This window comes from Erpetoichthys calabaricus, chromosome 3 (assembly GCF_900747795.2).
Source record: "Erpetoichthys calabaricus chromosome 3, fErpCal1.3, whole genome shotgun sequence".
In the NCBI taxonomy this organism is placed as follows: Eukaryota; Metazoa; Chordata; class Cladistia; order Polypteriformes; family Polypteridae; genus Erpetoichthys; species Erpetoichthys calabaricus.
Window position 1 is genome coordinate 148,589,861 of NC_041396.2, and position 20,356 is coordinate 148,610,216.

The 20,356-nt window shown below is 35.6% G+C and overlaps 1 protein-coding gene across 1 annotated transcript in view; it reads left to right on the top strand.

The window, feature by feature from the left end:
• Nucleotides 1-6,814, top strand: part of hs1bp3 (HCLS1 binding protein 3) — a 58,807-nt gene extending 51,993 nt beyond the window's left edge. The window contains exon 7 of the mRNA XM_028797389.2: nt 4,086-6,814. Within this exon, the coding sequence (XP_028653222.1) occupies nt 4,086-4,332 (247 nt within the window). The 3' untranslated portion in view covers nt 4,333-6,814. The remainder of the gene's footprint in view (nt 1-4,085) is intronic.
• Nucleotides 6,815-20,356: the final 13,542 nt, after the last annotated feature.

Below are 20,356 nucleotides of genomic sequence, written 5' to 3' on the forward strand. Positions count from 1 at the left end.
ACGCTATTGTTTTCTGTATTCTTGCTGGTGCTGACGCGACACTGGAAGGATAGATGGATAGAATAATTAAACATGTACTACGAAGATATTTCAATGTTCCTTAAAAGTTTTGAAGAATCTGCGTTCTAAGCTTACACATAGCTTAACGTCTATTACAGAGCTGATTGTGTGGCGATTGGTTATTTGGAGAAAGAAAAGTAAGGACAGGAATTGGGGGTTAGTACGTTTAAGAGAGACAGTACTGCTACAATAAAGTATTTCATGGAAGGTCGCGCATGGCGCAGCAAGCATCTTGCGTGAGACATGAACAATCACTGTGCCACCGTGTTTCCATGTTTAATAACCTGCTTTAACTCCTATCATCATGAAAATGACATCACGTATACATCCCAGTATTTTAATTATTCAGAGAGCTGTAATATTACGAATGCAATGGATTCTGTGTCCTGTTGGAGGAAGAGAAAGTCCGGAAGCACGTAGTGAGCACATAGAAGATCAAATACAAAACAAAGCATTTAATGTGCTACTTTAGTTACGATGGGATTTGAGAAACTAGTAAATTAAACGATTTTAAGTTGAAGTTTGTGATGTTCTGCTTTAATGACAAAATAAACTACATGATTAAAGTGGAAATTTAGAGATTAAAGTTGACATTTCGAGCTTTTTTCCCCACTGTGTGCCTTTTTTTTTCTCTGTACCCTAATAAGCTTTCATATGACACTCAGACAGTGGGCTATGACTCGCCTTTTCACGGCGAGTTTCATATGTGACAACTTCTTTTTTATTTCGGGCACTGTGTGACTTTGTGAACTTGAGCTTTCGAGTTTCTCCGACACTATATGTCACTCAATCAACTTCCTTTTGTTGTTTATACCACTGTTTAAACCAACAAATAGTATGTTTTTTCTTGCCTCCACTTGGTATTTGCTGAAATTCTTCTATTTTCCCTTGTGCTTTGGCCATTGTCTTTTCACAGAAGGCTGAGCTTAAGGGCTATTTATATCGATTTGCATATTCAAAGAGGCATAATTCTGGGAGGAGTTGGGGTGGGACAGCAGGCGCATGCGTTACTTTTCACACTGACCAGGATTTATGTAGCGGAAGAACGTGGAAGTTGGCGTTCGCATAGATTTATGCATCTGGATTTTTTTGTTTGTACGAACATTTCCACTTTTGTGCTTACACCATGTTATAGTGTGAGTTCTGCGCACGGCGTTATACATGAGGCCCCAGGTCTACAAATGAGGCACTTTTTAGGAAAAGACAGGCTTTACAATCAGAACTCAACCTCTTGGCAACAAAAGAAATGGAACAACTCATTTTTAAATCTCCACATCATTACTATGTCCACAACCAGGAAGTTCGCAATTCAATATCAGTAATCACCAACACAGACAATGATAAAATCATTGACCATAAAAATATAATGCACACATTTAGAGACTATTATAAGTACTTATATTGTACTCAGTTTATAAAATACAAGACACAATCTAATGTGTTTTTTGATACATTACGGATACCACAGCTAGATACTCTCAGTGCAGAGGAATTGGATAAACCTCTGACACTATCAGAATTACAAGATGCTATAAACTCACTTCAGACTGGGAAAGCACCAGATCCTGATGGCTACCCTGCTGAATTTTATAAATAATTTCCAATTAAGTTAGCTCCAATATTTTATTAGCAACATTTATGAACACCAGAGACCATAAAATTCTACCTCAAACTTTTCGCCAAGCATTAATTACTGTTTTTCCTAAGAAAACAATGTGCTTTATACAGACCAGTCTCGCTTCTGAATAATGATGTTAAGATACTCTTTAAAGTTCTAGCTAGAAGGAATAAGAGAAAGTGCTCACTTCAGTAATATCACAAGCCCAAATCAGATTTATTAAGGGTAGATACTTATCTTCCAATCTACAACGCCAATTTAATGTAATATATTAACTAACCCATACAGTCTAACACTCCATAGATCATATTATCTTTGGATGCAGAAAAAGCATTTGATATGGTTGAATGGGGCTACCTATTGTAATCAAAAAGCAGACCACAATCATAAAGGTTTGGGTTTTTTTAGGCCCCGTATACTGTAAAGTAAAGATTGCCAGTGTTTTCAAAACCATGTGCACCAGACAGCAACAAAATGGCTAGGCGGACAATTTATAAGGGGGACCGAAAGTGATGTAAAATGATGTTGGGGAAGCCGTGGTGATAGATGGGTAGATGTCGTCATCAGGAGGGGACCAGAGGTAAGAAAGGAACCGGAAATGGGTGAAATCAGTAGTCTTCTGGGAACAGTTATGGCGGTGGTGCTTCGTTCTTTCTAAGGGAACATAAAAAGAGAGTTTAGTACCCTTCCGTTGTCCCCTGGCACGACTTGTCACGGTGTGTGTCAGGTCATTAAGCCACTCCCCATGCGCTTGTGCGTGACCCTATTCACCACAAGACACATATTTTTTAACTACAAACATTAATTCATCAGTCCAGATACAGTACATAACAAACATACAGTTCTTCAAAGAAACATATTTCAAGAACATGAAACCTTTTATTGGCTAACTAAAAAGATTACAATATGCAAGCTTTCGAGGCAACTCAGGCCCCTTCTTCAGGCAAGATGTAATCCTGAGTTGCCTCGAAAGCTTGCATATTGTAATCTTTTTAGTTAGCCAATAAAAGGTATCATTTTGCTTGGCTTTTCTCTACATTCATAATGGCTAACACGGTACAACACCCTAGTACTAAGAACATGAAAAGAATTAATAAAACAGCACAATCTCAACAGTTCCATCTGACAGAATATATTGATTTAATAAGAATTTTATTGTTTCTATCTTCTTAGGCAACATTTTCTCAAGAGAGAGGAGAAAAGTGAGATCTTTTGAATTTCCGATTTATCACCAGTTTTACATCTGTAATTTCAAGTAAATCACGGAACAATACGGTGTTAGAAAAGACAAAAAAAGAAAAATGTAACTTCCTTTGGTTTCTGATTGTTTTTTAAGCAATAAGTTAGTTAAGCATTTTTGCTGCATATGTTATGTTTCAGCCAGGGTTTATTCCCTGAATTATGTTTATTTTCGTGTTTGTTGTTGTATTTATTACTTTAAAATCATTATATTTAATATTTCTATGTAATATCTGTTATGATTACCATTTAGTATTTCTGTACCATATCTTTACATTTACTGATGTTCCATATAGTTTTAGTGGAGCCCCAGGAGGTGGAGTAATTACTGCTCCTGGAAATCTCCTCTGGCTGTGCATTTACTGAGCCAGTGAGAGGATCTCAGCATCAGATTTATTAGTTTGTATTTGGTGATTACTGTAAACATTAATTTTCTTTGGATTTGCTGATTTCTAGCAATTCTTTTTTTTTTTTTTTGCATTGTTTTCCAGATCTTCAATATTAGAGTTTGTATTGGGACTTTTTTTTTTACTATGCATTGCCTTTAAGGCAAATCTCAAATGTCCTGGACTTTTCTATTTTATGCTTCCATTTACTATTCTATAAATTAATTTTCAGTTTATCAAGATTCATGTTTTTGAGTTGTCTAAAAAAGCCAAAGGTTCCTAGTTTCCATCTCCCTCGTAAGACATTTCTGAATATTTTGTAATTTTTATAGTCTTTACAAACTTTTAAAGCCAGCTTCCCATTTCTCATGCTGCAGACTGCAGGTAGCAGTAGGAGAGCTGGCTGACTTGGTGTGAGCCTCTTCTTTGTTGGCCAAAGAAGGTCCTAGCCTGCTTTTTAAACTCTTTTGGGGGCCTCACACTACTACAAAATGTTTTTTACTGCAATTCAAAACATTACGTAACTAGTGAAACATTTTAACAGTGTTAAAAGAATGTTTGGATACCTTTTTATGTAGTCTTTTTTCCTTAATATGTGGATTTTCTTTCTTTTTTTTGTTCTTATCCTCGCTAGATTTAAAGACTGTAAAACATTTGTTACTGGTATACTCAAACATTTGAATTCCAATTAAATTTCAATTTAGGCTGAACTGTTTCTGACATGCCAGTTGAACTGCAGCTGTATTTATTCATGTCTTACATTTTTTGCTTACTTTTTTCAGGGTAGATGACTTTGATAAACTGCTTACATTAAGCACATCTACAAAGCCTAAACCAAAACCAGCACTTAAGCCGAAACCAACTTTGCTTAAAACAACACCTGAATTATCTAAGAGTGGTGCCAATACAGCCTCGGTTCTGACACCACAACTGAATGAAAAGAAAGCAGACGACATGGATGAAATGGACATTTTGAAGTACATTCAACAGAATGAGTCTGTGAGCGATGACTCTTTGAATTTGTTTTAATAATGATTAAATGAATAAGACAATCAATCTGTGACATGAAAAAAATATTATTGGAATAATATAACTACTCATAGTAATATAAAAAATAACCTTAAAATTATATCAAATTAATTTGAGGTCCTTCATGTGTTTTGTACTTCTCAGCTTTCTGAAAATCAAGTCGCTAATGTTTTAATGTTGTTACTGTTAATGTGAAAAAAATATCTTCACATATTCTCATTTAGAATGATTTAAAATATTACTGATGTTTACAGGATTATCTTTTTTAATATTTTGTCTGCTTGAATCAAAGAATCCTTGGTAGATCTCTACTAATATAAACTCAGGAACTAAACATAAATGAAGGGCTTTTATTTACCAATACAATAAAAATGAGCTTTTTTACAGTCCTGTATTTTCACAGATAAATCACCATTATTTGAGTGTCTGTGCTTATTATATGTACTGTATCTTTAAACATACAAGTTATTTACAGCCTAAGTGAAGTACTGAAAAATGTGATAATTTGAATGTCTAGTACTATAGGTACTACAGGTATTAAAATTCCCATCATTTAGCATTTATTTATTTCGTAATTCAACAAAGATTGAAGAAAATATAGACCATCCTTACTTTATAAAAAAATACACATGAAAAAGACATTTGTGTAAATTCATTCTTCCAGAGTGTCATTCTGCTAGCTTTTGTGGAGTTTTCATAAAACTAAAACAACGGGCAATATTTTGTTATATATCTTTATTTTTCAGAGTACTAATGGAAGGTAATAATGAGATTTTTCTTTTATGCAGAGAAAATCCCTCATAAAGATATTAAGTTCATGTTTATAATCATGTGTACGAAGAGTAGAGCAAAAATGATCAAAATTGGTCTGTAGCACAGAAGTTGGGTGTAGTTATTGACTATGCCCCTAGGTATCATATGCCTGCAGTCTTCTTAATCAGTCTGCCTAGTATCACCATCTTCAGTTGATCAAGTCCGTATTTCTGGAATTTATTCTACAATTATACACCTGACTTTGCCTATCTTTTTTCTCCAAGCCAAAAAAAACGTCCGGTCATATTGAAAATCAAAACAATGATGACCATGTTTTTGAACCATGACAGCTCACCTGCACACACCGAATTGTCAAAGTGTTTTTGACCAAAACAATGTGATTGTCACTTTGCTCCCACCAAATTCACCAGACCTTGCTCCCTTTGAAGAAACTATAACTCAGACTGAAGGGAAGAAGATTTGTAGCCATGGAAGAAATCCAGTAAATTGAAAAAAAAAAAAAAAAAAAAAACACAGAAGGCTTTAGACATGTTAACAACATCTTTACTAATACATACTGTAGTACTCTGCAGTGGTAAGGTAAGCATGTTAAGCATACTAGCTTGTTTTTCAGCCAGTGAGTATGGACTCCAGTGTCCACTTAGTTTGTGAGCATAGATAGATAGAGACATTTTGGATTCCCTTGCAAATCCAAGAAAGTAAAGGTTTTGTTGAACATTCTTGAATGCAGCCGCACCGTGTTGTACCAATTTCAAGTCATCAGCCTCTCAACAGCATCTCTTTCAGTGGGAGTGTGGTCTGCTTCATAAAATATGTAACCAAGTCTAAGACTGGTTTTCCTGATAGTAAAGGAAAGAGTTTTGTCCAGGTACCACTTGTGTCAGAAGGTACATTTCTTCTTTGTAAGCTATCTCCTCATCAGTGGTGATCAGGCCTGTGATTATGGTGTCATCAATAAAGTTAGAGTTATGTTTAGCCACATACTAGTCAGTGCATTAGTATCAAACTTTTATCCTAATCATACTGATTATATTAAACTCTTTTCTAGTTAAATAATGCACAGTTCTTGTACATGTAATTGAAATGACTAAAGATCAAACCTGAGATTTCATAAGTGCTCCTTTTGTCTAGATTGCTGCCATTTTGTGCCCATAAAATACTCACTGGGAACAGCAAAAAGTGTTCTAAGCACAGGATCACAGGACTAAATTGTGCTTGTTTTTTCCTAATTTGTTATTATAAATAGAAAACACTCTTACCAACCATTAAAATGTATATCCTTGAAAAACAGACAGACATGTGAAATGTAATCATTTATTTTATTACAAACTAGTAGCACTTTTCTATACTTTGTGTAAAGAGAACTATCTTTTAAAACTGTTATAATCCAAACTAATATCTTCTGAGCAATAAACTTTGATTTATGTATTTTAAATTTGCTCTCTAAATTAATTTTCCAAGTGTTTTCATTTAGTAATCCAACAAACATTTGTGCTTAAAGAAGTCCACACATTCTGTATCTTTTTTTGTGAATTCAATCCAAGATAGAAGAAATTCCCTTACAGGTAAGTAGATAATTTATTTCTGTTTTTTCTGTTGAGCTAATTAATGTACGTAATGTATTCTTTATCCATTTACCCCATTGCCCTATAGTTGAAAGAAGTATTTGTTGCTGCTGGGTTTTAAATAAACTTTGTAATCTGGTCAATAGTTGTATAAATGCTTTCTGCCAGGATGATGTTCATAGTAAATCTGAGAGAAAGAACGTAATGTTTAATGTGGTGTGCGATCCTCTTGAAGAAGGGGATAAGTAATAACAGTAATTAATATACTTAGGCTTTCAATTATGATTTCAATCATATGAAAAATAAAGCAAAGAAAATGTACAATATAAGTATTAGGCCCCTTAAAGCTTTCTGAAGTTGCAGCCAATACAAATGATAATAATATTACTTACTGCAAAAATTCCTGAGGTTTGCAAAGCATCATACTGTGGTACAGCCTTTCCAGCCTCTAAGACTAATCTTGAATAGAAGCTAGTGTGGTACCCTTATTGGGGAGCTCACATGAACTTGCTTCAGTTACAAGAGAACAGTTAGATGCGAGTACCTACCTCACATAAACTAGCTCTTGAAGACACAAAAATAAGCTACCGTACCACAAAGCACACTAATAGGAAGCAAAAAGAAAAACCCAAACAGATGTGCTCAAGAAAAGCACAAATTGACAATCGCTCTTAACAATTAAAGCATAATGACAAAAGTTCCTTGAATTGCCATCTGCATGACAGCTATGTATGATTTATGCTTGAATTTCTTCATATGGGGTTCCTCTTTTGGGAGTTCCTTTGCATGAAAACCTTACATGTTAATTCAATAAATCCTAATGATAATCAGACCTTAAGTATACAATGATATCAGAATTACTCTGTCATTCAGTCACCTCAGAGGACTCTTGTCCTCCAAGGTTTTAATTTCCATATTGATTTTATGCTCAGGTTTTATTTATTTATTTATTTAGAATTCAGTCCTTGAATTAAAAATCTAGGGAATCTGGAGTTCTCAGAGACACCACATGAAGAAATTGGAAAACAAGCATACTTTACAATGTCAATGAGCAAGCTGGGGTTTACACTTGGTATTCTGTACTTTTCAGTCTACCACTGTATAATAAGGATCTTACAAAAGTAACATATAAGTAAAACTCCCACTATTACTGATATCTGAGACTGCAGACCGAGAACTCCATAATTGTCTAATTTAAAGTGATAAGTGCAATCATTAGCTTTTGTCTTATAAAGAAAGTGATTGGTAATCTAGAATGTAGTCTTTCAGGAAATTGTTTACTAAAGGCAGCAGGACCACTAAGATACCAGTGGGTTAGGGAAGGTCCAAACACAATTTTCATAGTAAGATTTTAAAACTTGCCTTTGCATTATTCTTGGTGTTTCAAGATGTCAGCGTCAGTGCAGGCTCCACGGCACTTCAGCGTCTACACTGGAGAATTGTGCTCAAAGACCTCCATGCAAGTTTCCTTATTAAGTAAAGTATTTGAAGTTCAAAACACACACTTTTATCCGCAAGTATGTAATGATCTTTATTATGAAATACACAAAACATCTAATAAATTATCAATTACAGTGTTACTAGGAAATGAACTGAACAAAAGAGAGGAGCCAAACTTTAATGGGTCTCTGGGCAAACTTAAGCGCAAGTAATTTAGGAGAAAGCAGTTGAATATCCAAGCTAACTTCACACAGACATTTACCAAGATGGGAATCAAACCAAGTTTCCTAAAGCTTTGAGACAGCATTGAAAATATTAAGCACGTTAAAACGTTGCAATAAACAAAAATGAAGAAAGAGATGCAGTATTTTTTTCTAGAGTTATTTTTTAAAAGTCCTGGTTTTCATTATCTTGAATAATTTATTATAACATTATGTACGTTTCTATTTTAAGGCGTGTTTATTTTGAAAAGATGTTTTTAGTCAGAATTTATTATTTTACAGTTAATGCTTTTATATTGTTTAAACATTCCAGGAACATAATCAAGATCTGCTTAGGTGATAGTTCAAAGAATTGTAGATTTAGCTTGTCTGTTTTTAAGTTATATTGTAATTCATTCTTGGGTTTAGAAACCTTTAAAACTGTAGTGGTGTGTGGTCTTGAAGGATAAAAACAATAATATTAGCTAATATTAGAAGTAGCGGTTATAATAAGCAACTTTAAGCAGGCAACTGGCTAACATCCTAGAACAAAAGTGCTAATGTAGCCAAAAAGTTAGATTGTCTTAGATTGCGTAATTGAAATTCAATAGAAGTTAAAGTAGTAAAACCTAAAAACCTCCCAATAGTACACATAACAGGACGTGCACTGCCATATGCAGGATTATTCCTTCAGTCTGTCTTGATGTCTTGCAGGTTATTTGTAGGACATAACCATGCTTTTTGCCATCCTGGTGGTGACCTTGCTTCTACATGTACTCTCAAAATGTATAGGTAATTGAGATGCTGCTTAAAATGGTTGTACACAACTATAATGCCTGTTTGTATCCAAAATGTTTTTTGCATTAACATGGTACAGTTGTTACCTTTCCTGCCTGTCTCCTGACCTTGGTCAGGACAATTCAGGGGAGCTTCTCCTTTAGCATTTCCAGTCGTGCAAAGCTTCAGGGACAGGGCATCATGGTCCGGGGTAAAATCCTTTTCTTGAGTTCTTTTGTCCCTTGCAAGGAGCAACACACAAGGCTTGAATTCTCTAACATTTGCATTTTATATGAACTTACACAGGGCTTCTTTAATTTAATAAAGAATGAGTATGAATCAACCAATGACTGCCCACACATAAAATACTGAACGCTTGATGCCTCATATTACTTTCCTTTTTTTTTTTTCTTCACATCTCACCTTCAGAATGATCTGTATGTTAGGCTTGCTGTTTTATACTCCCATTCCAACACAGTGCTAAATACGTTTACATGAGAACTTCATACTCTGACAATGCATGGTGTGCTCAAGCAGTTAAATAAAAGGTGAATACATTTTACTGGATTTTTAACTGCTGTACTTCGAATAAATGATTTGTGCAATGACATTGATAGTGCTGCTTTTGTAGTAGTTAGTAATGACAAATTCATAGTAAAATCCCTGAACTTGGTTCTCAATTTATCAGTAAATCCGCATTCTCCTTTTTAATCATGAGATTTTGGTAGTGACCGAAAGAAAGTAGTCATGAGTACAACAAGCCAAAACGAGCTGCACAGAGCTACTGACCTCATTCTCCATAACTGGATGAAAGAAGTTCTAGCATGTAGGATGACCTACAGTAATAAGGGCAGTGATGTTTTGAAAAGGAAGAAAACTGCTCATAGTTCACCTAGAAGGATCTCAGTGGCAAATGTGTGACACACTGGAGGAACTGTACCTGTTTATTGCTCAAGGAGAAACACACAAAAAGTAAAAGGGATTAAAATGAATCAATACACCAGAAGCAGAACACTAGAATAAAGTAAAAAAAAAAATCAGTGCAGAGGTTATATCTTGGGTTTCTTTACCCCTCCAATACTTGGGATATCAAAAGCTGTGTATCATCATCTCTGATACACAGGACACGACAACATGATATATCACATGACCAGCTCTGGGCATTGTGACTAAACAAAATGCCTGCTGTCATGGAAGGATTGTCCTGAAATGGCGAAAACCATCCAAACACAAAATAGAAAATGATAATGCCAGAATAACAAAGAAGGAATTGTTCAACATTCTAAAAATGTCAGAAATAGGTTAAAGTGTAAATTCCTAACCGACAATACTGTATGTGTTGGGTTAATTGACGTCTCTAAATTTATTTAATATGAGTATATGTGGGTGTGAGTAAGCCATGCATTATATAGGCATCTCACCCATGGCTGACTCCTGCTTCATGGCCAATGCTGCTAGGATAGATTTCAGATCCTTTAGACATTATACTGGACTTAAAGGAATTAGCAAATTCATGGATAGATGTACAGTTCTACACTATGTGGTGGAGTGTCTGCATTTACAAGTAAGCCTTAGGGTCCTAATGGACCCATCACTCTATATAAATAGCTATGTCAAGAAATAGTTAAAAAAAAATAATAATAATAATAATAATAAAAGCATTGTTATACTTAATCCATTTTTATTTTCCAAGTCATTTTCTGATTGATTTGTTGAATTTTGGAAAAGTAACTGAGTGAAAAGTTTCTAATGTTTTTATTCTAAATTAAATGAGGCTCATTTTGAATATTTTCTTATATTTTTCAAGAATCATCAATATTTGCAAAAGACATAGCACATTACCTGAATACTCAGAGAGTATGTATAATCAGTTGCCAAGGACAGATTCTTTCTGGAAATGTTACTTTTTGATTTATTTATAAGAATCTGATTTACTTAGAACAGGGGTGTCAAAAATAACACTTTATTCAGCAGCACTGGCTGGAATATTTCAACAAACAACTATTGTTATATTTTCTTCATAAACAGGATAGATAGGTATTTCATTGCTCATAACAATTGTATATTCTGCCCCCAGCTTTTTTCAGACTATGTTCCCTCTTTATCAGCTTTTCTTTTCTTGAGCATCACAGCAGGTAAGAAAAGCTAACAGCAGCCATGGGAACAAAATCATTGCAGAGTGAAAAAATGACATCTGCGCATAAAGTCAAAAAACAGCGGCAGTCCAGGCACATGCGAGAATTAGTAGTTAAAGCAAAGTATGGTCATTTGCATCTACATTAACATGTGTCACAATCAGATGGCACTTGAAAAAAATTTTAAAAAATGGTGCAAACAAAGTGTCAATGGAGCACATAGACCACATTTGGAGTTGGTCATAAAGGGTTTATGATCACATTAAATACAACAGGAAATGAAAATTTATTTTCTATCCAGAAACAATAATCATGTCAGCTGATTAAGTGGCCAGTTCTGACAACTGCATTGCTTTAAAAAATAAGCAAAGTTACAACAGTGGCATAGGTTGAGCTACGATCTCCTTCATGGGACTATTACATATATGGCGTCACACTAAAATGCAAAAGTTCTTTATGGCAGTGTGTCAGATCAACTTCTTTTAATTTGTTTTTTTCTTTGGTTGGTGTCTTGAGCATGGCAAAGGTGCGTATAAATAAAATGCATTGTTATTATTAGTAGTAGTATTATTATTGAGATAAATGTAAGCAGACAGTGGAGATGTCTAGTGTAAGGGTAAATTTATGGATTGAATCTGTATATGAAATGTAGGCTAAAGGGGTTCTTTAAAATACCTAGCAGCTCTTGCAGGCTAAAGGTCTGCGTGGTCCTGACACTAAAGTCTGAACCTGAGACCCTGTGACCTGACCCAGCCCAACTGGAGCTAGCAAGTCTGAAACCTGAATACAACATCATAATGTTCTCACTGACCCTGATTTACTTTGCATACCGCAATGAATATAGTAAATAAAAATATTGTGTTATAACTGCAGTGTAGCCAAGTCAGTCAACACCAAAAAATGCAAAAAGTCTAAAATGAAAGTGCACATATTACTTTAGAATATTTAAAATAAGAGCTTTATCAACTAACTTGCATGGCTTTGCAATGTACAGTAGTGCGTAAGGATAATTATAAGCTATTTGTCTTACCGGTTGTCTCTGGTAGTGAACGTGGAACTTTTCTTGATCTTTCAATTGAATTAAACTATTGGGCAAACTCAGAACTATTTACAGTCACAGTGAAATCATTAATTTAGTGAGAATTTTGCAGGGACAGAATTGCATGCATTGTTGATAGGTTCAACGCCATTCTCTTCTGGTCTATCGTTCTGCCTTCTGAGCTCAAATTCCGCTTGCTGCTGCTGCTACTTGCAGGGATGCTTAACACACACTTACTGTATGGCTCTTCCACCAACCCAACACATTATTCTTATTTTTCATGGTGTGTTTACGCTTTGTGTATTCTTGAAATTTTCATTCATAGGTATATTCACCCGTTCCTCAAACTCCACTACTACAGTCATTCCTCTCTTGGTTGCAGGTTCAGTAAGTTGTTCATCAGCTGATGTGAAGCAGGCTGTCAGATGCCTAGCCTCTTGGTGAATATTTTCCTTCCCAGTATTAAGAAGCATGCATAACTGGTAGAATTTAGGCCATAAGAATATATCAGGTTTGTGCACTGGCTCTGTCTTTGCCTTTTTGCTTATCCATTCTAGATATATTTTGCAGGGTATTGCTTGATGTGGGCTGTCTGTAACCACAGGTTTGCAGTTTAAGCATAGGGTATTAGGTACTTTCCAGTTGCCAAAATGGGTGAAGAAATTCTATAAGGAAGTCTAGGATAGCTGGGGCTATGTAATCAATTCTTTGGGTTTCCTGGCTGCTTTCAAGCTATTGTCGAAGCTCAATGTACTCGTCCTTGACTGACTGCAAGATGAGAAAAATTGTACTAAATCTGGTGTCTGACATTTGGCTGTTTTGTCAGCTGACTTATTAGACCTGTTTGCTTCATGTATTTCACTGAGGCCTTTGCTGCCAGCAATGCTTCTGTAATTTATGGAACAATATCTGAAAGCTCGTTAACATCTGATGCATGCTTGAGAACGGTATTGTATACATGATCTTGGCACTCCAGATGACTTTAGGGTGCGATTGCAGAAATGATGTTTGGTCCTTGATTAGTTACCCTGACGACTTTGTTCATAACAACAGCATTAAATCTGTTGATATAATTTTCTCTATATTTTGTTACCTGTTTTTGCTCCTTTGAGGGGAACTATTGCAGTGGTAAGCACTGTGCTTTTCAGCTTGTACTCTGGTGTAATACAGTGGCAAGAAATTTTTAGGTAGCAGACCTTACAGTAATTTTCAGGCCACATGACTGTGGTTATTACAAAATTAATATCAGACATGATCCCTGATATTTTTATGATGACATGCTGACTTTTTGTCATTTCAATCTTCTTGACGTTTATGAGAGATGGTAGTAGGATCCTGTTGCACATGTTCTGTTGAAACTCGGAACATGGCTTGTTCCTAAGATTATAATTTAATGTGCTAGATCAATAAAACTTTTTCCTGCTTCAATGGCAAAAGGTCTAATAACGCCAACAGCAAAAGTTTACGTATTTATCTTTGATATTTGCTTTTACAGGAGCTGTTACTGACTTAATAGACGCAAATAGTACTACGACATGGACATTTGCCTATAAGTGCAAGTACATGCTGTCAAAATCAAGAGGCAACACCCATAGTTCACATGTCACTGAAGACAAGATGTGCCAGTTCTTTCGTTATGGTACCTCAAAACGATAGAGCAGGCTTTACACTATACACAGAGAGTTGTTTACAACAAAGTCGTAATTGTTCCATAATGAAGATGTTCCTGACTCATTTTACATTTTGAGTAGTTCTTTATTTGCAAGTTTTCACTTTATTTCATCCATTGCTAAGATGTACTATAGATGGTTGTCACTCAGGATGAACATACCTGCAAAAGCGAAAGAGGGGTGGGTTTGGTGGTGGTGGTGGTATGCATGCAAATTACAGAGCAAGAGGGGAGGGGCTATTAAACAAAAAAAAAAGTGGGAATAAATAAAAACAAACCTGGACCAAGCCTGATATTTAATATTAACAATGGGCCCAAACCCAACCCAAAACCTAATGCTTTGTCAGGGTCCATCTGGCTTGCATTGGGTTGCAGATATTGCAGGCTGCATGTAACCCATGCTCAAGTTTGATAAAGGTGGCTGCTTCAGAAGTCTCAAGGGACAGATTTGGCCTATGGGTCTTGAGTGTGACACCCATGACTTGAGCAAATCAAAGTCTAGGAATGTCTATATTTCTGTTTATCTGTTGCTTGCAGTATTAGACCACAGTGTTCTGATTTCTTTTAGAGGTAGAAATCAATGTTCAAAATGTCAGAGCATTTTAATAATTGATCTTTCAAGTTACAAACCAAAAGATAGTTTTTGCCAAGTTGGAATTAATTAATGCAGTAATCTAATTTTAATTTCATCCATCTATCTATCTATCTATCTATCTATCTATCTATCTATCTATCTATCTATCTATCTATCTATCTATCTATCTATCTATCTATCTATCTATCTATCTATCTATCTATCTATCTATCTATCCAATTGAAAAATCCAAAACAACACTTATACATTAGACCTCTTTTGTTATTCCCATTTGCATATTTTTGTTTACCAGCCTTTGGGAATATACAGTTCACTTGCATAAAGCACTTGCGTTCGGGACTGTGGTCCACTGTCATCAGATTTTACCCAGCTATGACAGTTATCTTAGCTTCGCTATTGGTAGTGTTCCAAATCCCTCATCCCTGATAGACCTAGGTGAGAAAAGGACATGTTACCCAAACCTGGTCAGGAAAATACAGAAAAATGTACAAGCAGGAAAATTTGCTTAATATTAATCTTTAAGGTGCAGCAACCGGCTCAAAAATATGTTGACAGGCTGCCCAAGGACTGGAAAAAAAGCTCAGAGTAGGCCAAGTCAACCTTGCACTCTGCACACAAGTTTCCCAATCTCATTTCCTCAATCAACCATGAAAAGACAATAATTCACAAAATATAAAAGTGAAGAATGAATATATTGTAAAGAAAAGTGAGTATATACACTGTAAAATAAACACAGGGACACTGTCAAAGGGTTGGGGATCTTCCCCATATACCGTTGCACATAGAAAAAAACAAACGTCTTTACAGACTGAGTTTAAAAAAAGGATCCGCACAACAAAAAAATGAGGGTGATACTGTATATATAGGTGGGTCTTTAGGAAATGACTTGTAGGAAGAGGCGTGATCTGTAGGATTGAAACCGGAAGTGATGTGTAGGAAGAGGCTTGATCTTGAGGGTTGGAAGTGGAAGTGTTGTTTTTGAGTGGTTTCTTCACTTCTGCCAGGAAAAGGAAAGGAAGAGTTAGAGGGCAGCACCAATCCCCTGTTCGGCAGGTAACTACACCTATTTGAGCCCGTAAACTGTCTCCCAAGCACACGTGTGTGACAACACATAAATAATAAAAAAATCCCTTAAAATATACAGTGAATTAATAAGTAAGGAAAACAATCAAATAGTTATGCACAAAACAAAACTTCCATTGCTCCCTTAGCTAATAAATACCATATACAAACTTTACAAAATAATATTCCCTCAAATAATCGTAATGGCCAATATATACAAAATTACCATACCCCAACACCCATAAAGTCCAGATTAGAATAGTAATTAAAGAGGTGATTGAAGATGACAAAGTCAGCCAAGATTCTTGAAGTAAAACGGATGGAAAAAAGATTTATTGAATTGATTGAGCTATCCATAAGTAAATAAAGCAGAACATAATAGTCTTGCCAATCAGAGCCCCAGCAGATGTGAAACATTTTCCATGTAGAAACCAGATAAAATGCCCATCTGCTCAACTGTGGAGAGTTGGATTCTGAAGTGTTGTGGCCCCAGTGGCAGTCGTCAAAAAACTGTTTTAGCAAGTGCAGACAAAATGGCGGAATATGTGCAAAGATTCAAGATGGAGATCCAACAAACATCTAAAGCCCTCTATATACAGAAGTAACCTGATAATCGTTTCACCAGAAACAGGAAGTCCCAACTCGAAGGGTCAGCAGCTATCAATTATGGGTCTTCCCCGCTCTATTACAGTGGGTGCTTCATTCTACACAATGAAAAATTGACAGTTCCGTAAAAGGACAACAAACTGACAGAAACAATTAAACTGGCTGATACTGATGACCAAATCAAAGTATTTTTAGTGCCATAAATGAAACCAAATAGAATATGGCAATTCACACCATACAACCTAGATTTTCCTGTAGATTTGAGAGAAGATCAGCAACACATTTATTATATGAATCGATTCCAGGTGTTGCTTATCTTATAGTTACTTGAGGTCTTGGTAAATGTAAGGTTTTCTCTGTGACTTGTATTCTAAGACTTATCTCTCTCTCCATTTCTCACTGTATCTCTTTGTCTAAGTTGTAAACCTTACTTAATTGTGTTTCTCTTTCTGAAGACAATGTGTTGTCTTTGATTTGGAATCAAAAATCTAGTCCCTGTCATCTTCTTTCCAGACGCTCATAAAATCTAAAATCCTGCATGTCCAATCCCTCTACCTTTCTTCATGGTGAGGCGGGGACTCATGTATTTACAGTCTTAACTGTCTCCACACCAAGGTTATTATAGTTTTGCCTTTTTATATTAGTTTTTATTTCTATATTTTTTCTGACCTTACTTGGAAATTCAGTTTAGTTTTAGTTTTCCTTCATTGCGTATTTTTAGTTTTAGTTTAGTTTTTATTTCACAAAGACATTTCTATTTTATTTTTATATATATTAGTTTCAGTTTTAGTTTTAGTAATTATGGCATGGAGCGTCTATGGAGTTAGTTTTGTGTCACAATCAGACAGAACTGTACACTTAACAGATTTGAATATGAGTTTAATGTTAGTGGAAGCATACTACACTGCCTGGTTTACTATCTGGTTTTGTTTTTGTCTGATAAAAACAAGCATAATCAAAACTAGACACTGAATATGAACAATTTTACACAATTTTATCATTTTAAAAATATTTTCTCATGAAAATCACAGGGGCTTAAGAAGAACAAGGCTCTTAGACTTGAATGAGTGTGCAGACCCCACCTAGCTGTATTAAGGGAAATAAAGAACAACAAGCATGTAGTGTCAAGGTTAGGGGCAGTGAGACTTGAATAGACCACCATAAAGGACAGTAAGCCCATAATGAGAAGAGCAAGAGCAGGTGATAGGAGTATGGACAGGCATAAAACAACAGAGATCTCAGAGAGTCTGAGATTAAGAACAACATATACATTATCTAAACCTGTTTATCCAGAGTAGAATTGCAGGAAATCTGGAGTCTACCTCAGCAGGTTTGGATGCAAGGCAGGAAAAATCCCTGGTATGCAATATGTTTGATAAGGCTGATGTTAAGAACAAAAAGAATATGATATTTCAACTATCTATTTTGATAAAGAGAGAAAAACATTGAAAAAAGGGAGACAAATATTTTAAAATATAATTCTGCTAATGGATTACTTTCACAATATCAGGTATTTTGAGTTGTGAATATGAACTGAAAAAGATAAAAATTAATAAATATGGAATAAATACAAAAACCCATTAGTATGTTTAGTTTTTCATCACTTGTCAGACTGTCTACCTTTGTTTGTATCGCTTCATTGTTAAACGATGTTTTTAAAGCAAAAGTGACTGGTCAGCAACAACATGCTGATCTTGTATGATGACCTAGTCAGTTTCTCAATCAGTGCCATTTTATTTTCAAAAACCGGGAGTGCTCTCCCCTAGATTTTCTTGTATACTCAGATATGGGGATGGACATTTGAGGAGTAAACCGCAAGACAATGATTATATTTTTATATTCTGTACATTAAGGAATCATCAACAAGAAATCAATTTAATAATATATTGAACAATTATTATAAAAGTGAATTTGAATAAATCGGACTCTGCAACTGTATAAATAAAAAAAAATCGAGTATGTGTTCAGGTAAAGGACCACTTCTGGGTGATGGATTTGGCCCAAAAGTTAATACAGAAGTATAATTGTGGCGTAACAACCACATGCTGAATTTCATCCATCTATCTAGTTTCGTTTTTGAGTTATCGTGTTTTTACACACACACACACGCACACACAGGCCCACACACACACGCACGCACACGCACACAGTTCAAAAGAACAATATTGTTGGACACTGGTTAGTCTATAACGTCAAGATTCATCAAAATATCTTGGTCGAATTTTTTCATGATTACTATACTTTCTCTATACTAAGTATATGAGAAAGTAAAAACGATTTCTCCAGTGCGAAGTGGCAGGTGAATTGCTGTCAACAAAAAGCAGACACCTGAGAAATAAACTGAAACGTTACTCACTCGTGATTTTTCTGTCCATACGGTAAATGTTTTGTTGACAAGCACATTCTGATTTCAGCCTTTTGAATTACATCTTGATATAGAACAAGCGCAAAGAAAGGCGGCATGCAAATCGCTTTCTATTTCGCACGCTTTACGCACCCGCACTCAGCTTGCTCTGTCACCGCAAATGCTGTGTGAACAGCCGCCCTCAGTCACCAGCCGCCGTTCACTGGATGAATATATGCGGGCGGCTCGTGGTGGATGACTTTCTGTTTAAGAGTTAAAACTTACAAGGGTTAAAGACTAATGGCAAGAATATTCATTCAAAAACGAAAACTAAAAATATTTTAGTAAATTATTATCTTATTTCAGTTAGTCTTTCCAGCTACTTTAATAGTTTAATTTAGTTTTAGTTTTTCATTTCGGTTTTGTTAATTATTTTATTTCAGTTTACGAAAATGTTTTTTTAATAATAGTTTCACTTTTGATTTTAGTTTTCGTTAACTATAATAACCTTGCTCCACACTCATGAAATGTTTTTGGTACTGGAAAACCACATCAAAAGTGGCAGGACTTGGACATGGTGTTACTAGAATCAGTCAGAACTCACTAATAAAACCATTAAACAGAGCAGTTCTTATTAGTGAAAGCACGCATTCTAAAAACTCTTAATTTACAATGTCTCAGAGTTCAAACTTGACTTTTTAAAGGTATTGTATTCACATTTATCAGAAAATGCCAAATGTTATAAATATACAGTAACAAAGTGAAACAACAGTAAAAGAACATTAACAATGCACATTTAGAAAACAATTGCCCTCTGTGCAGTCCTTAACTCAGTTAATTTCTCTGTATTCCTAAGTATAATTTTAATCCCCATTACACCGCCCAGTAAGAAAGTCTTAAACAAAATGCTGATGAGGTGAAGCCACCAAGATAATTGTAAATATGAATAGTAATCTATCTATCTATCTATCTAATCATAATACAGTAATACTAATAATATATAGTATGTTAATACAAAGAAAAATATGACAGACACACACAAGATGAGTTCTCAACAAGCATATTGTGTTTGCTGTTTGTTTTGGTTTAGCTATACAATATGGCACTTTGAACGTACTGTGCACAAACAGAAAGGGAAAAGAACAAAAAGAAGAGCTATGACACATTCTGTAAGAGGCGTACTTGAAAAAATTACACAGTACTATACCAAAGCGAATTATGTCAGTTTTGTATTTTATAGGGAGCCACACAAAATGCTGAAGTGTTTTAGGACAAAGAGACATTCTTGGCGGACGGCACGGTGGCGCAGTCGGTAGCGCTGCTGCCTCGCAGTTGGGAGACCTGGGGACCTGGGTTCGATTCCCGGGTCCTCCCTTCGTGGAGTTTGCATGTTCTCCCCGTGTCTGCGTGGGTTTCCTCCCACAGTCCAAAGACATGCAGGTTAGGTGGATTGGCGATTCTAAATTGGCCCTAGTGTGTGCTTGGTGTGTGGGTGTGTTTGTGTGTGTCCTGCGGTGGGTTGGCACCCTGCCCAGGATTGGTTCTTGCCTTGTGCCCTGTATTGGCTGGCATTGGCTCCAGCAGACCCCCGTGACCCTGTGTTCGGATTCAGTGGGTTGGAAAATGGATGGATGGATGGACATTCTTGGCACTTTCAGTTTTTATCAGTATTTAATTTAATGTAACACTGTGTTTTCATGAGATGACACGGCCTAGATAACTAACTTGAAAAATTATTTTCTTGGGTTACCTAAGACTTATTTACATAAGCATTTTTTTCATTCTGTGTCTGTATTTCATTTATCCATTCAGTGATTT